Source organism: Gracilinanus agilis, chromosome 4, assembly GCF_016433145.1.
Source record: "Gracilinanus agilis isolate LMUSP501 chromosome 4, AgileGrace, whole genome shotgun sequence".
In the NCBI taxonomy this organism is placed as follows: domain Eukaryota; kingdom Metazoa; phylum Chordata; class Mammalia; order Didelphimorphia; family Didelphidae; genus Gracilinanus; species Gracilinanus agilis.
This window is the reverse complement of record NC_058133.1, coordinates 387,534,878-387,555,082: the sequence shown is the minus strand read 5'-3', so window position 1 is coordinate 387,555,082 and position 20,205 is coordinate 387,534,878. Positions and strand designations below refer to the sequence as shown.

The following is a 20,205-nucleotide window of genomic DNA, read 5'->3' as shown; positions in this document are numbered from 1 at the left end:
ATTGTCAATTACATTGCCAACAGATCCATATTTTTATGGAATGCAATTTAAAAATATTGGTTTTATGGAAGGAAAATGATTGCAGGATCTTGTGGTTTCACATCTTGTCTTGACGCCCAGGCAAGAGAGGCATTCTTGGTGCCTTAGTAACTTTCTGCCAACCCAAACATACTTTAATGCATATAAAGTTCTATTTTGTACTATACATATTTCCTGTGTAAGATGCTTACAAGTTGAATATAGGTAAGAGTCTACTTCAAAGACTGTTGGTACACTCTAAGCCAAATGTTGGTATGACTGGTGAAACAAAGATGTTTCTATATCAAACAACATCTAGATAGTGAGATGGACATTTTTTCAGGACTCCCACTCCTATGCCCCAGGCAGGAAAGGAGTTGTAGGATAATTATAATTATATTTATGTATATATGTATATATGTGTGTATATGTATATATATATTATTCTTTTATGTTTTAATGTATGATAAAGGCGTTGTAGGATAAATTGTTGGATGTATCTCTCAAAGTGTACTGTAAATTTTGTTTCAATTCAATTTTCACTAATCTCCAACTGAAATTTAGGAATGTAGGCAAGAAGAAGAAGGAGTCTTTAAACTTCACCAGACCCAAAAAAGATAAAGAATTTCTGTGGCTAGGTGGGCTCTCAAGTTCTTTTAGGTATAAACAGTTTATATAGTAATACCTTAATTATTTGATACCTATATTCCTTTCCAAACCCATTCTTTTCTCCTCCCAACTTTCCACATTTTGCCAATGGCACTAACATTAACGCACATTTAAATTTCTTCCCAGTTCTCATAGTCTACATTTTCCAACTATGTTTTTTATAGATAATGCTCTTTATATAGAATAACTAACTCAATTCAAATCATTCCGTGGAAACTTATTTTTTTGGCATTTCCAGCTGCCAGTAGACTTAGTGAAGTAAAATATGGTATTGGACATAGTGTAGTGTAACATTCTGGATCTATGTTTTCCCAATAAGATACAACAATCCATCCTTCATTGGGTTTCTTTGCAAAAAAATCCAAGAAAGATAATTAATTTTGCTCTTTGGAAATTCTATTACCACCAGATTTCCAAAAGCAAAACTTTTGGTATTTCTCATGCCCCAAATCTTCCTTGTGTTTTCCTTTACTCCTTACCTGCCAAGATAGCGTGCTTTTTATATGCATGTATGAAAAAATCTCATGTTGATTAATGTTTTCTCAGAGTGACAGTGAAAAAAGTTACTGGACTGGGAACCAGCAAAGCAGGATTTTATCCTTCCAAGCTTTATTCTTTCTTTCATATGAAATTGAACTAAGTTAATTTCTAAGATCCTTTTGCATTCTGTTATTCTGTCCTGATTGCCAATCTGTGCTTTTCTGAATTTCTACAATAAAGAAAGTTGGAGTGGGAAGGAAAGAAGGGCAATAAATACAAAGAATTTTACTGTACTTTGGTAAAGTAAAAAACATTATCTAACATGAACACTAGGGAGCACCAAAACCCCTTCTTTCCTCCTTGTACATATGAGGAAATGAGCCTCTTTAGTTTCGAGAATTGTAACAGCAAGTGCTGTCTTTTAAAACCAGTCAGACCCTCTAAAAAGAGTAGTTTTATTAAAGCCTTTGGTAGAGATTTTTTTAAAGCAATTATAGCTGTTGCCCAATGAGTTTTGTACTACCATTCTTACCTCTACTAAGATCCTCCTTGTCAAAAAAACAAAAAAACAAAATTGTTAACTAAAACATATCCTTTGCTACTTGACGACATTGGAATGAAACAACATTCAAACATAGAACAACATTGAAACATGGAAAAAACATGGAACACAGTATGCTGTGTTCTCTAGAGCATTAGTTCTAGAGTTTGAAGACCCGAGTTCAAATCCCACCTGATTTTTTTTTTTTTTTTTTTTTTTACTACCCATATCACCGTGGGCATTTAAATCACTTATTCTCAGTTCCTTTATGTGTAAAATAAAGGGTTTAGGCTAAATCCTAGCTCTAGATATATGATTCTGTTATCCATATTCTTAAATCACTTCCCTAACAAGGGGAAAGTAGTGTGTCTGTGGCATCATTATTTTCTAGGTCTGAGATTAGTCATTACAGTGAATATAATTAATTCAGTTGTCTATTTAGAGCTGTTTTCCTTTAAGTCATTGTGGTCATTTTGCATATAGTCCTTCTAGCTTTGTTTGCTTCCTTTATTCTCTATCAATTCATGCAGATCTTCTTGTTGTTTCTCTGAATCCCTTATTTCTTATGGCACAAATAAATTATCATTATGTTCCTATGCCATGATTTATTCAGGCTTTTCCCAACAGAGATTATTCACTGATGGTGTGTATGTATTTATATTCCTGTAGATACCAATAGATAAAACTATTCTTACTGTCCTTGATGACCTTAGGGTTATGCCAGTATAGGATAATTATGTTTTCAAGGGATATAAATAATAGATTCTTTTAAAAATATTCTTTTCTAAATTTATCCACTGATCAGCTAACCAAAGTCATGCCTTATACTACCCTGCTAGGCATTGGCACAGGCAATTAAGGAAGCCAAAGAGCAGCACCCCGACATGGCAGTCACAAGAGTGGTGGTGCATAAAGAGACGGGAATCACAGAAGAAGAGGAAGAATAAAGGTAAGGGAATCTTCTGGCTCCAAGGTCATTTTAATGGCTCTTTCTCTAGAACATGATGGACTTGATTGTCTTTTAAAAATTTAATCTTGCAAATTGGTCTGCATTGATTACTTAGACTTATATGACAGTCATAGGAATACCATGGGAGTCCCCAAGACAAACGAGGCATTTCTAACAATTGTGTAAGCATGTGGATGTTTTTTAAAAGCCTTTTTAAAACTTCAGTATGTCTACTGTCTTCACCAAAAATCTACTTTGAATATAAGTTTCAATATAGCTTATTAGAAATTTATTATAAATCAGGAAATAAAGCAAGGTAAAAGAAATCCACCAACACTAAGGTAATTATCATTTCTTTTTTAAAATCATTAAATCTGACAAACAGAAGAGGGGAGAAAACTTTTCCCCAAATATAGCATGTCTGTTCTGGAAATTAATCACAAGTTAAATTAGACATATTTGTATAGGCATAATGGAAAGTGTCCATGTGTAGAAATAAGGAGACTGAGGTCCTAGTTGAGATTTTTCTATTTGAACTGTCTTTGGTCAGGTCACTTAATCTTTCTGGCATAGTTTTTCTTCAGCTGTAAAAATGGGGTTTGGATACAAAAAGTTCTTTGAAAAGTAATGAGTGATCAAGCCATTCTCCAATTGACAAATAGTCAAGGGACATGAATATGCAGTTTTCACACAAAGAAATCAAAACTATTAATAAACACATGAAATAGTGTTCTAAATCCCTTCTGTTTAGAGAAATGAAAAATCAAAACAATTGAGATACCACCTCACAACTAGTAGACTGGCCAATATGACAGCAAAGGAAAGTGCTGAATGTTGGAGGGGTGTGGCAAAATTTGGACACTAATACATTGCTGGTGGAGTTGTGAACTGATCCAACCATTCTGGAAGACAATTTGGAACTATGTGCAAAGTGCTTTAAATAAATGTCTGCCCTTTGATCCAGTCACACCACTGCTGGGTTTGTACCCCAAAGAGATCATAAGAAAAAAAACTTGTTCAAAAAAATATTTATTTTGTTGGCAAAAAATTGGAAAATGAGAGAATGTCCTCCAATTGGGGAAAGCTGAACAATTTGTGGTTATCTGTTGGTGATAGAATACTATTGTTCTGAAAGGAATAATGAACTGGAGGAATTCCATGTGAACTGGAATGACCTCCAGGAATTGATACAGAGTGAAAGGAGCAGATCCAGGAGAACACTGTACACAGAGACTGATACACTGTGGTACAACGGAACATAACAGACTTCTCTACTAGCAGCAATGCAATGACCCAGGACAATTCTGAGGGCCTTATGAGAAAGAGCACTATCCACATTCAGAGGAAGAACTATGGGAGCAGAAATGCAGAAGAAAATCATATGATTGATTATGTGGTTCTATGGGGATGTGATTGGGTTTTTTTTTTTAAAAGATCACTCTACTACAAATATGAATAACATGGAAATAGGTTTTGAACAATGTTACATGTATAACCCAGTGGAATTGCCTGTCAGCTTCAGGAGGGAGGAGGGATGTAAAAAGAACTAGAAAATGCTATACCCAGCCCACCCCCAAAAGAAAAGTATTGAGTGCTTTGAAAATGTATGGCACTGAGCTGCTTTAGGCTGAATTTTCTGAATTGATCAAAAATACAGATGTCAAGGTCTGATGACCACTTTGCTCTACAAGACCCTCTTTTCAGCTGCATTATTTCCTGAATGAAGTAGCCATGTATAAAGAAAAAAAAAGGAAAAAAGGGCAAGCTTCCCCAACAATTTTCCAATATTAATAGGAATTGTATACAATTTTCCACATGACAAGTAACTGACTTGCTGTTTAAATGGTGACCCATCTGCCACTTGAAGTGAGATACATCTGTGAAGCATCATGTTATAAATAAAACCACCTGTGGCAAAATTGCCTCCTAATCTATTTTTTAAAATCAGGTTTTTCAGATGTTGTGTTTGCTGAAGGCAGGACACATCTAAGATAACTGTTTCTCCATGTTGGATACCTTTCTGCTTTTCCAAAAGCATCTTTTCCTTTTGACATTTACAGCCTTCCTCCATAAACACCACATTGAACACTGTGTTTTAATAAGAGATGGTACTCACATTTCTTCATTCATGCTACCTCTCCCTGTCCCTACTCCAACACATTCATCTCTGATTCCTTCTTTTCCAGCTAATTCATCTTCAAGACACCCTACCCCTTTTCTCCCAGCTGCATCTATTGTTATGTTATTCAGTCATTTTTCAGTAGTGTCTGACTGTGACCCCATTCGAGGTTTTCTTGGCAAAGATACTACTGGAGTGGTTTGCAATTTCCTTCTCCAGTTCATTTGACAGATGAGGAAACTAAGGCAAACAAGGTTAAATGACTTGCTCTGGATCACATAGATAGTAATTGTCTGAGGCCAAATTTGAATTCAGATCTTCCTGATTCTGGGCCTGGGGCTTTATCTACTGCACCACCTAACTACCCTGCATCTATTAGTTTCTAAACTATAAAAAATGGACACAGTGTTTCTCATTTTTCCTGTTTTAATTCAATTCATATAAATGTAAAATAGAGTAGAGCAGGAGAGTTCCAAAGGAGAAGTTCTATTCCAGTTGAGAGGATTAGGAAAAGTTTCTTAAAAGGAGCCTGAGATCAGTTGAGCTTAAAGGAAAAGAAGGGTTTTAACATCCAATCAGCAGTCATTTATTAAATGCTTTTTATGTACCAGACATTCATTCTGCTAGGCAGTGGAGTTAAAAAGGCATAGATGAAACAAATTCTACTCTTGGGGAGCTTATATTCTACTGGAGGGAAACAATATTGGGCACCACTAGAATATATGCAAAATAAGTACAGTGTAATTCCTGGAGAGAGGCACCAGACGAAAGGAGAAATAAAGGGTCGGGGGAGGCATTTCAGACATGGAAGAATAAGAGAAGAGATGGCTTTTATGAGTGCATGGAAGGTTTCTTGTTGAATTTGGGGCATGGCTAGTAGTTTAATTTAATTGTGTTGTTGAATACTGTGTGAAGGTGAAAAATATGGAATAAAGGTGGAAAAATTGGTAGATGGTAGCCAAACTGTAGAGAACCTGGATTACTAAGCTAAGGAGTTTGTATTTTATTCTAGAGACAGAGGGGTTAAAAAGTAAATCCTCAAGGTTCCTGTGGAGGGAGGGAATGTTATCTAAAACCATTCCATTTCTTCACTGTGGTGATGGCTCTTAAGGAAAATTTTGCCTTCTACAAAATGGTAATTTAAATGAGGTAGAAGCGCTCTTAGGCATCCTTCAGAAGGAAGAACTTGAGGGGGGCGGTAGAACACCTAGCTTTCTAGGCCATGAGAACACCATTGAGCACATTGTAGTATTCATCCATTTATGATATGAACAGGTTGGTAAATTCTAGATATTTTACTCAAGTGAATTGGTCCATCTGCATTTTGTCCCTGTAATACCCCTCAGTTTTTCTGCTGCATCCTTTAAGGCATCTACTCATAGGTCTGTGGATGCTATAGGTAGCCCCACTCTGATGGGGAGAGCTAATCACAGCCCAGCTGTGGTACCAGGGTATCAGAGAGACTGATCTCTAGGGATAAAAGGGTCCAGGGTAGCCGGGAACGTTGGGAACAGAGAAAAGTCCATCCAGAACACAAACACAAATCCCTCCTTTCATATTGCTTCTGTCTTACTCTCCAAACCTTGAACAAAACACCATTGACATTACTGATCAGAGGCACCACTGTCCCTCTGGTCCTTCTGCCAGCCATAGAGTCACCCAGCTCCCAGAAGATGTGGAGCACTCTGCCAACAAGCTAGCCTGGCATGGAGGTAACTGGCAGGCCTCGCAACCAGCAGTCACTTGAGGAGGGATAGCTAGCTCCCCCAAGCATGTGAAGACTTCCCCCAGTAGAATGCATGGGCAAGAAAAATTCCATTCACTGTGAAGGCAGCTGAAACTGTGCTGTGGAGTGCTTACAGCTTGGTCAGACATTGAAGATGTCAAGGTTTCCCATTACAAACTGGCCATTGCTGGTCATCCTGACTTTTTTCTTGCCCTTGGAAGAGAGAGGAAGACTTTGTGCAACACTGCCTCACAAATCCAATTCATATACAAGTCAAGACATCTTCCTGGGATCTGGGATGTCACTGGTCCTCTTTGAAAAGGAAGGATGAACAACAAGAGTACTACATAGAGAAACCAGGAAAGGATAAATGAGTATTTAAAATGGAAAAAACAAGTCTTATGGTTCTGGATTTTGTGTAGGAAGGCATCTTAGGGGAAATCTAATGCAACCCCTCATCATAAAAATGAGAAGATTAAGGCTAGATACTGTCCATCTTGTCCAAGGTCCTCTGATTACAAATCCGATGCTCTTTCTGCTGTGCCTATAAATGAACCCCTATATTCTGGTTTTTTCATCATTGTCTCTCATGATTTATCCCAGAAGAATGATAAAATGGAACAGTAATGCTGTTTATAGCTCTGTCTTCACTGCCCAAATACTTAGCAGAGTTTTTTAACCTGGAGATTATTGTGTATTTTGATAACTGTTTCAATATAATTTGTTTCTTTTGTAAGCTATGTATTTTATTTTGTTCGTTTAAAAATTATTCCAAAAAGAGATCCATAAAGCTTTACCAGGCTGCCAAAAGAAGTGGAAGATTCATAACACAAAAAATGTTGAACCCATTTTTAAAGACTTGTTGCAAAGTCACACATATTATGAGAGATGGTAACTGCGCTTAGAGGTAGTGTCAATAGCCATGGAATGGGAGAAAAGCCAAGTAGAGGAAAAACCCATGGCATTAATTCCATTAGGGTACTGTGTTTTAACCAACTGAATTCATCAATCACACTTTCAAATGGGTCCAACTAAGATCAAACTAATCCTAACTAAATACAAACTAATATAAAAGGGCTGTAAATACCTTTGAGGGTTAATTTCCAATCTTTATCTTGGTCAAACCCTGTTTGTTTAGCTTTTATCAAAACTATTAATAAATACTATTTTAGGAATAAATACTAAATCTCTGATTTCATTTATATTGGGAACTCCCAGATGAGAAAACTCTCTAACAATACAAGTCAGCACCTTCTTTTCAATTTACAATCTTTTAGAGCACCTAGAATTAATTACTTGCTCTGGGTCTCACAGCTAGTATGTGTCAGATGTAGAATCTGAACTCAGGTCTTTCTGACTTTACCACCTATTCACCATCCACATTGCCCCTCAAATACTTTTTGATTTCCTCTCTTCTTTTCTATTGTGGACACCCTGATGGAAGTGTGAAAGCTCACAAATGCTGCAGAATTATCAGGATTATGACCTCCCAAACAGAAATCACTTTCTTGTTCAAACCAACATTTCAAAGGAAGAGATCATATTAAAGATGCTGTAAAATGAACCCATGAGCCAAGTTGAAAATTAACATGAGGTATCTTAAGTGACTTGATAGGAGTAAAAATTATTTTGGTTGAAGTCAGCTCTCACTAATCAGAAGATGCTCATTTACATGCATCCTCTGATTAGCATTGCCCCCATCTTGGAGGAAAAAGACAAAACTATTGAATCACCAAGTGACAGTTTTCAGGTTAAGAATCTAGGATTTCCTCCAGTCTGCTTAATATTAGTTTCATTTTTGAAATCAGGATATTATAGCCCTGCTTTCAATACAGGTTTAGTTAAACCCTAGATGAACCCAAATGTCTCAGTCTTAGAATCAAAAATATATGAATAAATGGAAAGTAGCTTTGATTTTATAGAATTTCTTTTTTTTTTTTTTCAGTTTTCCCTGGTGGGAGATCATTTTAGTATTCTTTCTATCTATCTATCTGTCTATCTGTCTGTTTATCTATCTATCTATCTATCTATCTATCTATCTATCTATCTATCTATCTATCNCTGTTTATCTATCTATCTATCTATCTATCTATCTATCTATCTATCTATCTATCTATCCTATCAATCTATGTCCAGTGAAGGCTGACTGAAGCACCGCCATTGTGCATATGAACCATAAAACAGACAAATTGCTATCTAATGCTCCTGGACGAATCTATTTTAACACCTCCTAGGTACTTCTTTCCAAAGCTTGATCTAGACTAGGATTATTATTGAATATTTAAAATGGTTTTAATTTCACTTTTTTTCCCCCTTTGGAAAGAATTCTAAGATGTAGCCTTGTCCTGCATGTGTACAAATGATTAGAATATTTGTGGTATTACAGAGGTATAGATTCTGCTTTCTTATAAGTATGAAGGAAAGCTTTCATTTATTTATTTCAAATCAAAGCTGCTCGAACAGTACAGGCTTGCCTTGTGTGTTCTCCCATCATTTGAGGTATTAGAGCAGCTACATGTAGCTAGGTGGCATTGCTACATAGAGCACCAATTCTGGATTCTGGAAGACTTCCCATGTTCAAATGTGGCCTCAGACACTTACTAGTGATGTGACACTTTGTCTCAGTTTCCTCATCTGTAAAATGAGCCAGAGAAGGAAATGACAGAAAGCACTCCAATATGTCTGCCAAGAAAACCCCAGAGGGTGTCATGGAGTCAGACATGCCTGGATTGAACAATAAAGTCACTGGGCTATAGTGGATAGAGTACTGAACTTGAGATCAGAAAGATTTAGGTTTAACTCTCACTCCTAGCCACTGAGCAAATTTCTTTTGGCCTCAGTTTCCTCATTTTAAATGAGGATTGGACTCATTGACTTCTAAGGATCCTTCCTGCACCAAATCTATGATCCTGTGGATTCTTAATGTGATTTCCTATAACTGGGTGACAATTTGGAAAGATGACCTAAAGTTGATTTGAACTTACCATTCTATAACTAGTTTAAATTTATAATTAGACTTTAAATTCTTTTGGTTATTTTGGCCCTGGTCTTCATAATGTATGTAGGTGGCAATGTCTGATTATTCATCAAGGAAAAAAATGGGAGGGGGCAAGATTTGCAATTGTCAGATGTTACTTAGAAAATCCAAGCGGTATTTGGTTTGGAATAAAGTTGAAAATAATGGCTATGGGGCGGGGGGGGGGGGGGCAGGTGGGGACTGTTGTCCATATTTCCTTTATGTTCCCTTTCCTTATGCTTATATTTACTTGACTACTTTAAAACTTTTTTTTTTTAAATTGGCTTTAGTTTTATTTTTGAGAGTTCATTTCATGTGTATGTTGTGGGTATACACATATGTGTGTGTGTATATATATATATATATATATATATATATATATGAAATATATGTATTTGTATGTGTGCATAATGTGTGTATGTATAATATAGTGTTTAGAGATAGAGAGAATAACCTGGCTAGTTGGGGGTAACATAATACTTATGTAATTACATAAAGGCCAGATAAATTATTTAAAGTAAGTTTATAATAGTTTTAATAATTTTGTAGCATTTTAATACTTTCTTCAAAGTGCTTATCACATCTATAACTCTCCTTTGATTCTAATAACAAGACTATGAAATAATGACAAGAGTGTTATCTCCTTTTTTAAAAACTACAGCTCCAGAGAGTTTGTGAGTCATACAGATTGTACTAGAACCCCACTATACACTCAATACCACTTTCTTTCTTCTATCTAATGCCTCTTCCCCACAGAAAAGTGCCCATTGAGAATATACACATCTCTCTCTCAAAAAGTGTGTTTGAAAAGAGATAAAAGTGTTTTTCCTTGCTTTTAACCCTGGTATGTGGCTATCGATGAACAGCTACTGACTGTGGTTCTCATCTTTGGAGACAGGCTCATTTTAGTGGTCACACACACATGATACCTTTTTCTTTTATATTTATTGTTTGAAAAAAAATTCTAAAAGCTTTTTAGAGTGCTTTATTTAAAAGAGAGGCTCCCAAAGATCTAAATCTAACTGAATTGACCAGAAGACCTTCCAAGCGTTATTACCAAAGTGGATTCCCTTTGAAAGCTTTGCCACCTTGCCTAAAGCTTAGAAGTAGCAGTCACTTAAAAAAAATAGGAGACCTCCTGGGATATAGAACATGTACAGTTAGTCAATGAAAGAAAGAAGAGAAAAAAGAACCTGACTTTCTCCCCATGGGTTTAATGCCTTTCCTTCTTAGGCAGACAAAATTATAGATTAAAGTTGAGGAAGAGACAGAATAGGGTGCCCTTTCTGGAGATAAAGCCTCAAAGTTCTTCTTGTGATGTCAGCCTGAACACATGATCTCTCTGTCTTTATCCACTCCTTTGTAAAAATAAACACATTTTTATCTTTCATAGAATGGTTTCTTTAACTCTCAGCAAATGTTTCCAGAACTCTAGAATTATTGACTCTTAAAAGTGTGTGTGTGTGACCTTTCCTTACCTTCCCCCCATATTACGGGTGAGAAAACTGAGAGCCAGAGAAAAGTAAAAGACTAACACAATCTCAAGTAGATAATTAGCAATGTCAGGCTCCAAACACTCAAATCATCTTTTGATCATAGATTTAGAGTTTGTTCAACTACTTCATTTAAAGAGAAAGAAATAAAGGCCCAAAGAGATCACTATCAATGGTACAGATTTTTTTACATGGAATCTGTTATTTTTTACAAATATTTAGATGATTATATTTTATTACAATTGGTTTCCTTCATAAATCCTGTGTATTTTATTTTATCCATTTAAAAACATTCCGAGAAGTGGTCTATACACTCTCTCAGATTACCAAAAAGGTGTCAATGACATACAAAAAAAAATTAATAACCCTTGGTCTGAGTTCATATAATTTAGGAAATGGAAGAACTAGGATTCAAATCCATATCCTTGGACTCAAAATCTCATTCTATGACACACCTTATTTCCATGCCAATTTTCTGTCTCTTCTAAGGAAGATATTTCAGAGAGGTGTTTTCACTGATTCTTCTATGGAAGGGTACATCTCTACTCATTATAGATGATGGTCATTCTTGCATGCAGGATCTAAAATGCCATTATACTCACCTGTTTTATGCAATGTCTCCATTTCATCAATGTTTAAACCACCATTTTAGGAGTATTTATCCCCGCCTAGAAGAGAAAGGAGCTAGGAGAGCCAGATTAAAATCCTGACACTTAGACTAAGCTATGTGATGGGACTCTGCTTAGTTACTGACTTTCTAAGCTTCTGTTTCCTTATATGTAAATGGAAATTAATAGTCTTTGCACTACCTCCCTAATGGTATTACTGTGAGGAAAGCTCTTTAAAGCATCATGCGAGCTACATTTTTGAAGTCCATGCTTTTTAGGCTAAATCATCTCTCTTCACATCAAATTCCTTTCTGGCTATTTGCTGGAGATTTCCATCTAACATACTGAGAAAATGAAATACAGATTTACTGAGAGCTTAAAAGGAAGCTGGTGACTAGCTCTGTTGATGAAGAATTTGGCCATAATATGGAGGAAATATTGAATCCTGGCTGAATTGGTATATTTGCACAGTGTCCTAAAGGGGGAGATACAGGCCAAAGAATATGTGTGACTGATCACATCTAGAAATGTTTGCCTATGAAGTCAGGGGTGTGGGGTACAGTGGTTGAGGAAGGGGGAGGTTAGAACTAGGTCATGGAAACAGGGTTGTTTTTGCTAGACTAGAATTCAAACTAATACAGTATATTTCAACATCTGGGCTCTCACCTACATCCAGGAGGAGCTCCATGACCATGCAGATGTTGGAAAGCAGTGTTTAGTACTCACTCCATATTAAGATAAAGAAGTTAAAGTACCTCTACAACCCTCATGGGAAGAGGCTTTAAAATTTTTAGTTTGACATGTTAAAAGTGTTTTAAAATAATAGTTAATAAAAATCCTGGTAGTACTCTTAGGTGAAGAAACTATTTATTACTTGATTTCCCACTTCGGGACATACATTGAGGAAATTGAGATTGTTTTTCTCCTTCTCTGAAATAAGAACATATGAGTAAATCTGTACATTTAAGTCCAGGGAGAAAAAACACTGGTCTTGAAGTCAAAAGATATGAGTTCAAGTTGGCTACTTAACTTTATGGTACCGTGGGAAATCCATTTGACCTTTCAAGGCTATTAAAGACTGCAAAATGAACAAATGGATTATTTCAGATGTTATCGAAGAGGGGAAGCTAGATTTTTAGTTTATTGCTTCCTTTGCTGCATGTACTCTGCAAAGGCAGATCACTGAGGATCCCATTTATTGAGAGTAACTCCACTAACATCCCATAATCTCTTATCAGTAGATATTATGCATTTAAAGATAAATATGTATGTATGACTATACATAAAGGTACCCATGTAGGCACACATGCATGCATATTCAGCTGCATGTCAGTCAGCCAGCATTTATTCAACCTTACCAAGTTCCAGTTAACTCAAATCCAAAAGATTGATTCCATTCAAATTCTATGATTCATATTCAAAAGGGAGAGTTTCTACCCTCAAGGGGTTTGCATTCTAATAAGGAAACAACCATGCTTTTATGTGTTTGTGTGGACGATGCACACATTAGTATGGACACATACTCCAGTGGTGCAGAGAAGGCACAAGGTTAACATTAGAGGGTAAGAGACCTGGGAGAGCAAGGAAAGACTGCTTCCGGCAGGCGGCACTGGAGCTCAGCTCAGCTCGGGGAGACTAGTGGAGAATGGGAGAGCCATGGATCGAGGCACAAAGAGGGTTGCCTGGATGAGCGGCGGGAGGCCCCTTCCCAGCTCTGGGATCCTGGTCGAGTCACGTTTCCCCAGTGGCCCAGCCCTTGTCCCTCTTCAGCCTTGGAATCGATGCTACTATCAGTTCTAAGCCCAAAAGTAAAGGGTTAAGAATAAAAAGAAGAATTAGGGGAGGGGTAGCCAGGAACCAGTTGTGAAGAGCTTGCATCATCAGAAGAAAGAATTTATTTTTGATTCCTAGGTCATGCAGAGCCGCTGCTGTTTAAGAGGAATGCTGGGGGTTAGGCCTCTGCTTTAGGAAAATCATTTCCATGGCTCTATGGAGAATGGATTTAGTTAGGTGATGGGGATGGGAGGAAAGAAGACCCTATAGTACACTTGTACTGAATCGCCTAGGGGGACAGGACAGAACTCAGGGGCTTGTGCCCCTATGGGGAGGACAAGGGGACTCATCCAGGAGATGGGTGAGCAGCAGCCTCACCCCACTCCCAAAGCCACTGACAGTCGATCAAAGTTTCACCTAGAAGGGCTGGATGAGGAGTTCTGGCCAGAGAATATTTTGTTCAACAAATAGATTTTTACTTAATTGTAATTAAGCTCATAGGCAGTCTTGTAGAAAAGACCTCACATAAGGCAGCTGAACAGAATTCCTTTATTGGTTGACCATTCGGTATATCTTAGTGTCTCTATGTCATGTATTTTTAGAAATAAATAATATAGATTTACATATAAATATATAATGTATATATAAAATATTTTAATACATTTATATATAACATGTTTATATATGTGTATATCTATATCTATATTATATATATAGATATATCTATCTATATCTATATCTATATATCTATATAGTTCTCTTCTGAACCCATGCAGACTTTCCCTTCATTTGGCGGTGTTCTCCTAATGGATACCTCTTGGCTTTAGTGTCTCTGCTCTTCAGCCATCTTCAGGCAGCTACAGAATTGATATTCCTGAAACAGAGCTCTGGCCATGAGGCCCCGCTTCAGAAGCTTCTTGGGTGATTTTGGCATTGCGGACTGACTTTGCCTTGCTCTGGCCTAGCCTCTGCTGTTCTTCCCTCCACCCAGGCTGCTCTCACCCCCTTACTCCTTGCCTTGGGCTCTCTAGCTCCCCTCAGGCTCAAATCTGATGCTTCTTCCACAGGAAGCCTTTTCTTATTTCCTCATCAATTAATTAACTAATTAATTAATTAACCTTCTCATTACAGTATATTTACTTTCCTTGGCCCTACTCCAATGAATGCTAATTCCCCGACAGCAGGGACTGTTGAGTTTTTTCCTTTGTAGCCTTGAATTAGTGCAATGACTTATGTAGAATTGATGCTTAATAAATGTTTACTGCAGTGAATCAAGGACCATCTTGTGACTATCTGGCATGACAGATTTCGAAGCCTGGTCAGCGTCTATACTCTGTTTATTGGCCTCCTGGGAGCCAGCTAGGATGGTGGGGTAGAAAATAAAGCTGTTTCTTTTTAGATCCCATGAGGCCAAAGTGTTTGGAGATCTATGTTCATCCAACCTTTATTCTCTTCTACCTGAAGGTGTGTGAAGAAACCTAGAGCTGTATCCAGATGCTGCTGAGGTTCATTCTTCCCATAGGAAATTCGTAGAAGAGGTTTTAGTTCTAGCTAACAATATATTTTTATTAAATAATGGGATTACAGCTAACATTTGTAGAACCAAAGATAGTGTGTAGAACTGATAAACCTCCTATTGGTTTGAGTTTTAGCCCTTTTCCTTTCCCCATTTCTTCCTCCTCTCACCACACCACTCCAAATCCTTTTTGCCAAAGCTCCTTGCTGAAAGAAAAAATGGATTGACTTGAGTTTTCTCCTGTGATGTCACCCATCTTACCCTGAAGTAGATACTTATGACTTAAAGATAGGCAGGAAAGAAGAAACAAAGCATCATTGTCTAAACAGAACCTAAGTAATCATGAGTCTGAACTAAGCTGTCTTTTGGAAACCTAAATATTGGATAGTTTTTGTGTGATTTTTAAAATCTAGGAAAATTTTAAAACTAGGAAAAATAATTATTTTTACTTTACCTTGGGACCATTTTTCCTTTGAAGTTACTCTGAAAAGAGAGCCCATATTTACATCTCAGGGAATCTAAATGAAACTGAAATTCTTGTTTAGGAAACTCCCCTTTTCTGAAGTTCTCCTCCTTTAGTGACACTATTTTCCCTTATCTTCTTCCTGTCTCTTTTTTTCCTCTTCTGATTCCTTTTACAAAGTGAACTCAACACTCATCAATAATCAAATATTTCAGGATATACAAAGAACAAAAAAAAAGATTAAAGAAGAAACCGTGAATTTCTGTTACAGTTTAGTTTCTAAGAGATGGCATATATTAGATGACTGAAAAGTCAATTCTTACCGCAGTTTTCAAGTAATTAAATGTGTGTCATACACACACACATACATAAAACCAGGACTTGAATATGAGAAAGTTTCTTTTTCAATGAAGGAATAGAAACCTTCTTTGCAACTTAGTCTTAGAAATTTTCCCAGAATACTAAGATGTTAAGTGACTTGTAGATTATCACATAGCTAGTATGTATGTCATACATAAGTATGTATCTATATGTACATATTTATATACCCACACATATGTGTTATATGGATGTACATGTATAATAAGATGGTAACAGAATTCTATGTTCCCCTCTGTATTTATTTTTCTGTACATTCTGTCCTCTTTTATAATCAGAATTAAATCTCTAATCCTGACCTATATCCAAGACTTCTTGTTAGTCATTTCAGTTGTGTCTGACTCTTCATGATGCCATCTGGGGTTTTCTTTAGCAAAGAGACTAGAATGGTTTGTCATTTCCTTCTCCAACTCATTTTGCAGATGAGGAAATTGAGGTAAAAAGGGTTGTGATCACCCAGGCTCACATAGCTAGTAAGTGTCTGAGGCTTGATTTTGAATTCATGAACATGAGTCTTTCTGACTCCAGGCCTGGTACTCTACCTAGCTGCTTACCCCAAGCCTTAGTCCCATATTTACAGTAACCAATTGGGTAAGTTTAGAGAATTAAAACTTTATTTTGTGACTTTTACAAAAAGTAAAAATATCACTTTTCTTTTTAAAAAATTATTCATTTTAAAATATCTTTCCTTGGTTTCATGATTTATGTTCTCTCCCTTCCTTTTCCCTCCCCCCCTCCCTAGGCAGACAGGCAATTCCACTGGATTATACAGGTATTATCACTCAATACCTATATCCATATTATTCATTTTTGTAATAGGGTAGTCTTTTAAAACCAAATCTCCAAATTGTATACCCATATAAACAAGTGATAAATCATATGTTTTTCTTCTGCATTTCTTCTCTAACCTTTCTTTCTCTTCATGTGGATTGCTATTAGTAATAAAGTCGATTGCTTATGATTGCCCCACAACGTTTCCATGTACAATATTTTCCTGGTTCGGCTCATTTCACTCTGCATCAGTTAACGGAGATCTTTCCAGTTCTTATAGAAATCTTCCAGTTCATTATTCCTTATAGCACAATAGTATTCCATTACCATCATATACAATAATTTGTTCAGGCAATTAAGGCACACTCCCTCATTTTTGAATTTTTTGCTGCCACAAAGAGCATTAGCTAGAAATATTTTTGTATAACCAAAAAGTATCACTTGATGTCACTTTCCATTCAAATTCCCCCAAATCATCTGAAAGTAAATATGGACCAAATTAAACAATATTCTTCCTCTTCTAACTTTCTTAATTGATTTACTAGGAAAGCATTTCCATTAACAAATATCTCTGGGCCCCAGGTACTGCATTTTGGAATTATCTTAGTTGCTTCCTTGTCCTGAATTTTTGTACTTAGCCACCAAGTAAGTTATTTTGTTGAAGTGCTTCTTAGATTTGTTCCTTCTGTATTCCTATACCTTCTCATTGCCATTCTGTAACAGGTTTGTAACTGGTCTTCATATTCCTCAGTTTGTCTCTAGTTGTTCTTAATCAATTATTAAAACATTTGTTAAGTATACCATGTGCATAAGGTTATTAGAGTCTTTAGTTTTCAATTTAGCTGTTAAGAAAAGTTCATTTTGGAATTTAAAGTCCTTCCTGTTTCATATAGTGGTTATATTATTTTGGACAAGTCATTTAATGTCTCAGTAAATACTAAATTTTAGCACTTAATTGCCTAAGTGTTATTAAGGAAAAATTTCCTTACCTGGGAGTTCTCCATGCCAAAGAAATCATAGCTCCAAAGCCTCTTTCCAACCCCCCCCCCCCAAAATAAAAATTAACCTTGATAACAGTATGATTCTACTTCTTATTTCCATATCATTAGGCACATTTCTGCCATTGTACGTTTATTTCCACCATTTCCTCTATTCATCTTCATCTTTCAAAGACCAAATTATATACATTTATTATCTCCTTCATAAACCTTTTCTAATGATTCCTGTTTATACCAGTTATATTCATTTACCACCTTCTGAACACTCATCATACTTACTGTTTTTGCCAAGTAGTCCAACTCTTTTAAAATCCTTACTTTCTGTCTTGTATTCGTTCCAAGGCAGAAGAGCTGTAAGGTCTGGGCAATTGGAATTAGGTGACTTGCCCAGGGTCCCACAGTTAGGAAATATCTGAGGCCAGATTTGAACCTAAGACTTCCCACCTATAGATCTGGCTCTATCCACTGAGCCACCTAGTCTCCTCTCCAGTCTCACTCACTTTTAAGATATAATTCTTATTCTCTAATTGTTTTAAGTATTTCTAGCTCCCTAAAAAGTAAGCCTCTTGAAGGCAGAATTTACATTTCATTGCTAATTTTATGTCCATGGTATTCTAGAGTGGTGCTGTTTTTAAACATTGAAATTTGATAAGTATCAATGTCTTTGTATCCTGAATAAACTCTACCTCTCTTTTCTTTCCTAGACGTGCTCTTTTAAAATAACATCCAACTTTGTGAACATGAAGAATTCTGACCCTTCCTAGCTGATGCCACACCACTACTCCAATGAATTTATACCACAAGCGGTAACAATGACCAGGCACCTAAAGAATAAAATGCCAACACCAAACCTTACCTTAACATCTCTGGTCTATACTGTTTCCTGACATCTTAATTATTATTCATCTTTTTTTATTTTGTATAACCACTTCCTAATATTCTTAGTTTTTATTTTGTTTTTTATTTTGATTTTTTCAAAGGTTAGGATTTGTCTTTGACTTTGTGTACAACTACCTGCTAATTTTATGCCTGCTTTTTGATCAAATGACAGTGAACAAAGCCAGCCTCAGCTGTCAGGTGCTGTTCACTTGAACAGGTGCTGTTGTACAAAAAAAGGAAAATCTTTGACTAATTTAGATAAGGGATTCCCGCCCCCTCCCCCCTTGACTCTCTTGTCAATTGAAATCTTACTGGAATAATTTACAAATTTTTCAGATCAAGGTCAATATACTGCCTAAGATAATATTACAAAGTAGGGTTTTTAAACAAAAGTTTCCTACATTTTGAAAAACTTTGGACATGTTTGAGAATTTCACTTGAGATATATTTTATATTGAGCCCTCTTAACTCTTTCATTCCTAATGCTCTTTACTTTCATTGGAAAGTAAGAGGCAAATTTTCCAGACTAGAAAGAGTTATGAAGGAGGCCAGTGAGCCTGTTCTTAGAGAACTTGTTGTGTTCCAGTGCAGATAGTCATGTTCAACTGGTTCCCAGACATGCAGTCATCTCCTGAAGCATTCCAGAACAAGGAGGGAAGGAAGGGGAGACCTTTCTTCCCTCCTCTTAAAAGACATAGGCAGCTTAAAAACTTAGTGCTTTTCTCTTAACAAGTCCAAATTTCAAGATCTTCCATTATTCGCACCCTTGTGTAGAATGCTTGCTTTTTATTAAATCTCATTGTCTACATGTTTAAAAAAAAAAACAAACAAAAAAACTGACCCTCTTTTGTTGCCGAGAAGGTAGATCTGTTTCAGATAGTGTGTCTGATGATTCATGCAGGTTTAAAGGATGCTGAGGGAAAGGGATGGGTGCTGAGGTGATTTTTATGGTGGTGATGAGAAAGCTGCACCATTCAGAGCTGTCACCAGAGACACCAGAACGGGGACTTAAGATTAACTGTGTTGAAATTTCATTTTGTTTTTGTTGTTGTTATTTTGTTTTGTTTTTGGCTGTTGACTCTGTCTATAGTTACAATGCCAGATTAGATTTATAGCAGCTTGAAATCGTATTAAGTGGTATTTTGCTTTCTGTAATACTGTTATAAAATAAAATTTGTTTATTCTCTAAATTTGTCACCTCTCTTTAATCTAAAAAAGATTGGAAAAGAAATAACTGGCATTTTTAATCACTTTCCCTGAAAATTTGTTTTCTAGGGCTTGAAATGAGTAAATTTTTGTGGAGTCACCACCATTTTAAATGGGCTGAAAGCTTAATATTGTGTCACTTAGAATACTCCAGTTTAGTTTAGTTAAATAATCCATATTTATTTTTGCTTGTTATAGTGGACTCTGGGGTTCTCCTTTTAAGAACTCTGCAACTGAATTCTTCTATAACTTTCCTTTAATTCCTTTGAAACTCTTTCCAATGATCATCACCTTGGAAAAAGGGAATCAACTTACCCAATGATCACCTTGGAAAGGGAATCAGCTTACAAGGTTGCTCCTTAACAGATTGTTGTATAAAGCTGTTCCACAGAGGATCATGTGGAAAATGGTGGGTTCAGAGGCAGCTAGCTCAGGAGGTAAAGAGCCAGGCCTGGAGTTGGAGGACTTGAGTCATAATCTAGCTTCAGACATTTCCTTAACTGTATGACCCCCTGGACAAGCCACTTAATACCTTTTATCTAGCCCTTGTTTTGAGAGTTATTAATTACTAAGACAGAAAGTAAAAGTTTTCTTAATGATGG

The 20,205-nt window shown here is 36.4% G+C and overlaps 1 protein-coding gene across 1 annotated transcript in view; it reads left to right on the top strand.

The window, feature by feature from the left end:
- EPB41L2 (erythrocyte membrane protein band 4.1 like 2) overlaps positions 1–19,587 on the top strand; it is a 268,113-nt gene extending 248,526 nt beyond the window's left edge. The window contains exons 20-21 of the mRNA XM_044675431.1: positions 2,548–2,657; positions 18,223–19,587. Coding sequence (XP_044531366.1) covers positions 2,548–2,655 — 108 coding nt within the window. The 3' untranslated portion in view covers positions 2,656–2,657; positions 18,223–19,587. The remainder of the gene's footprint in view (positions 1–2,547; positions 2,658–18,222) is intronic.
- Positions 19,588–20,205: the final 618 nt, after the last annotated feature.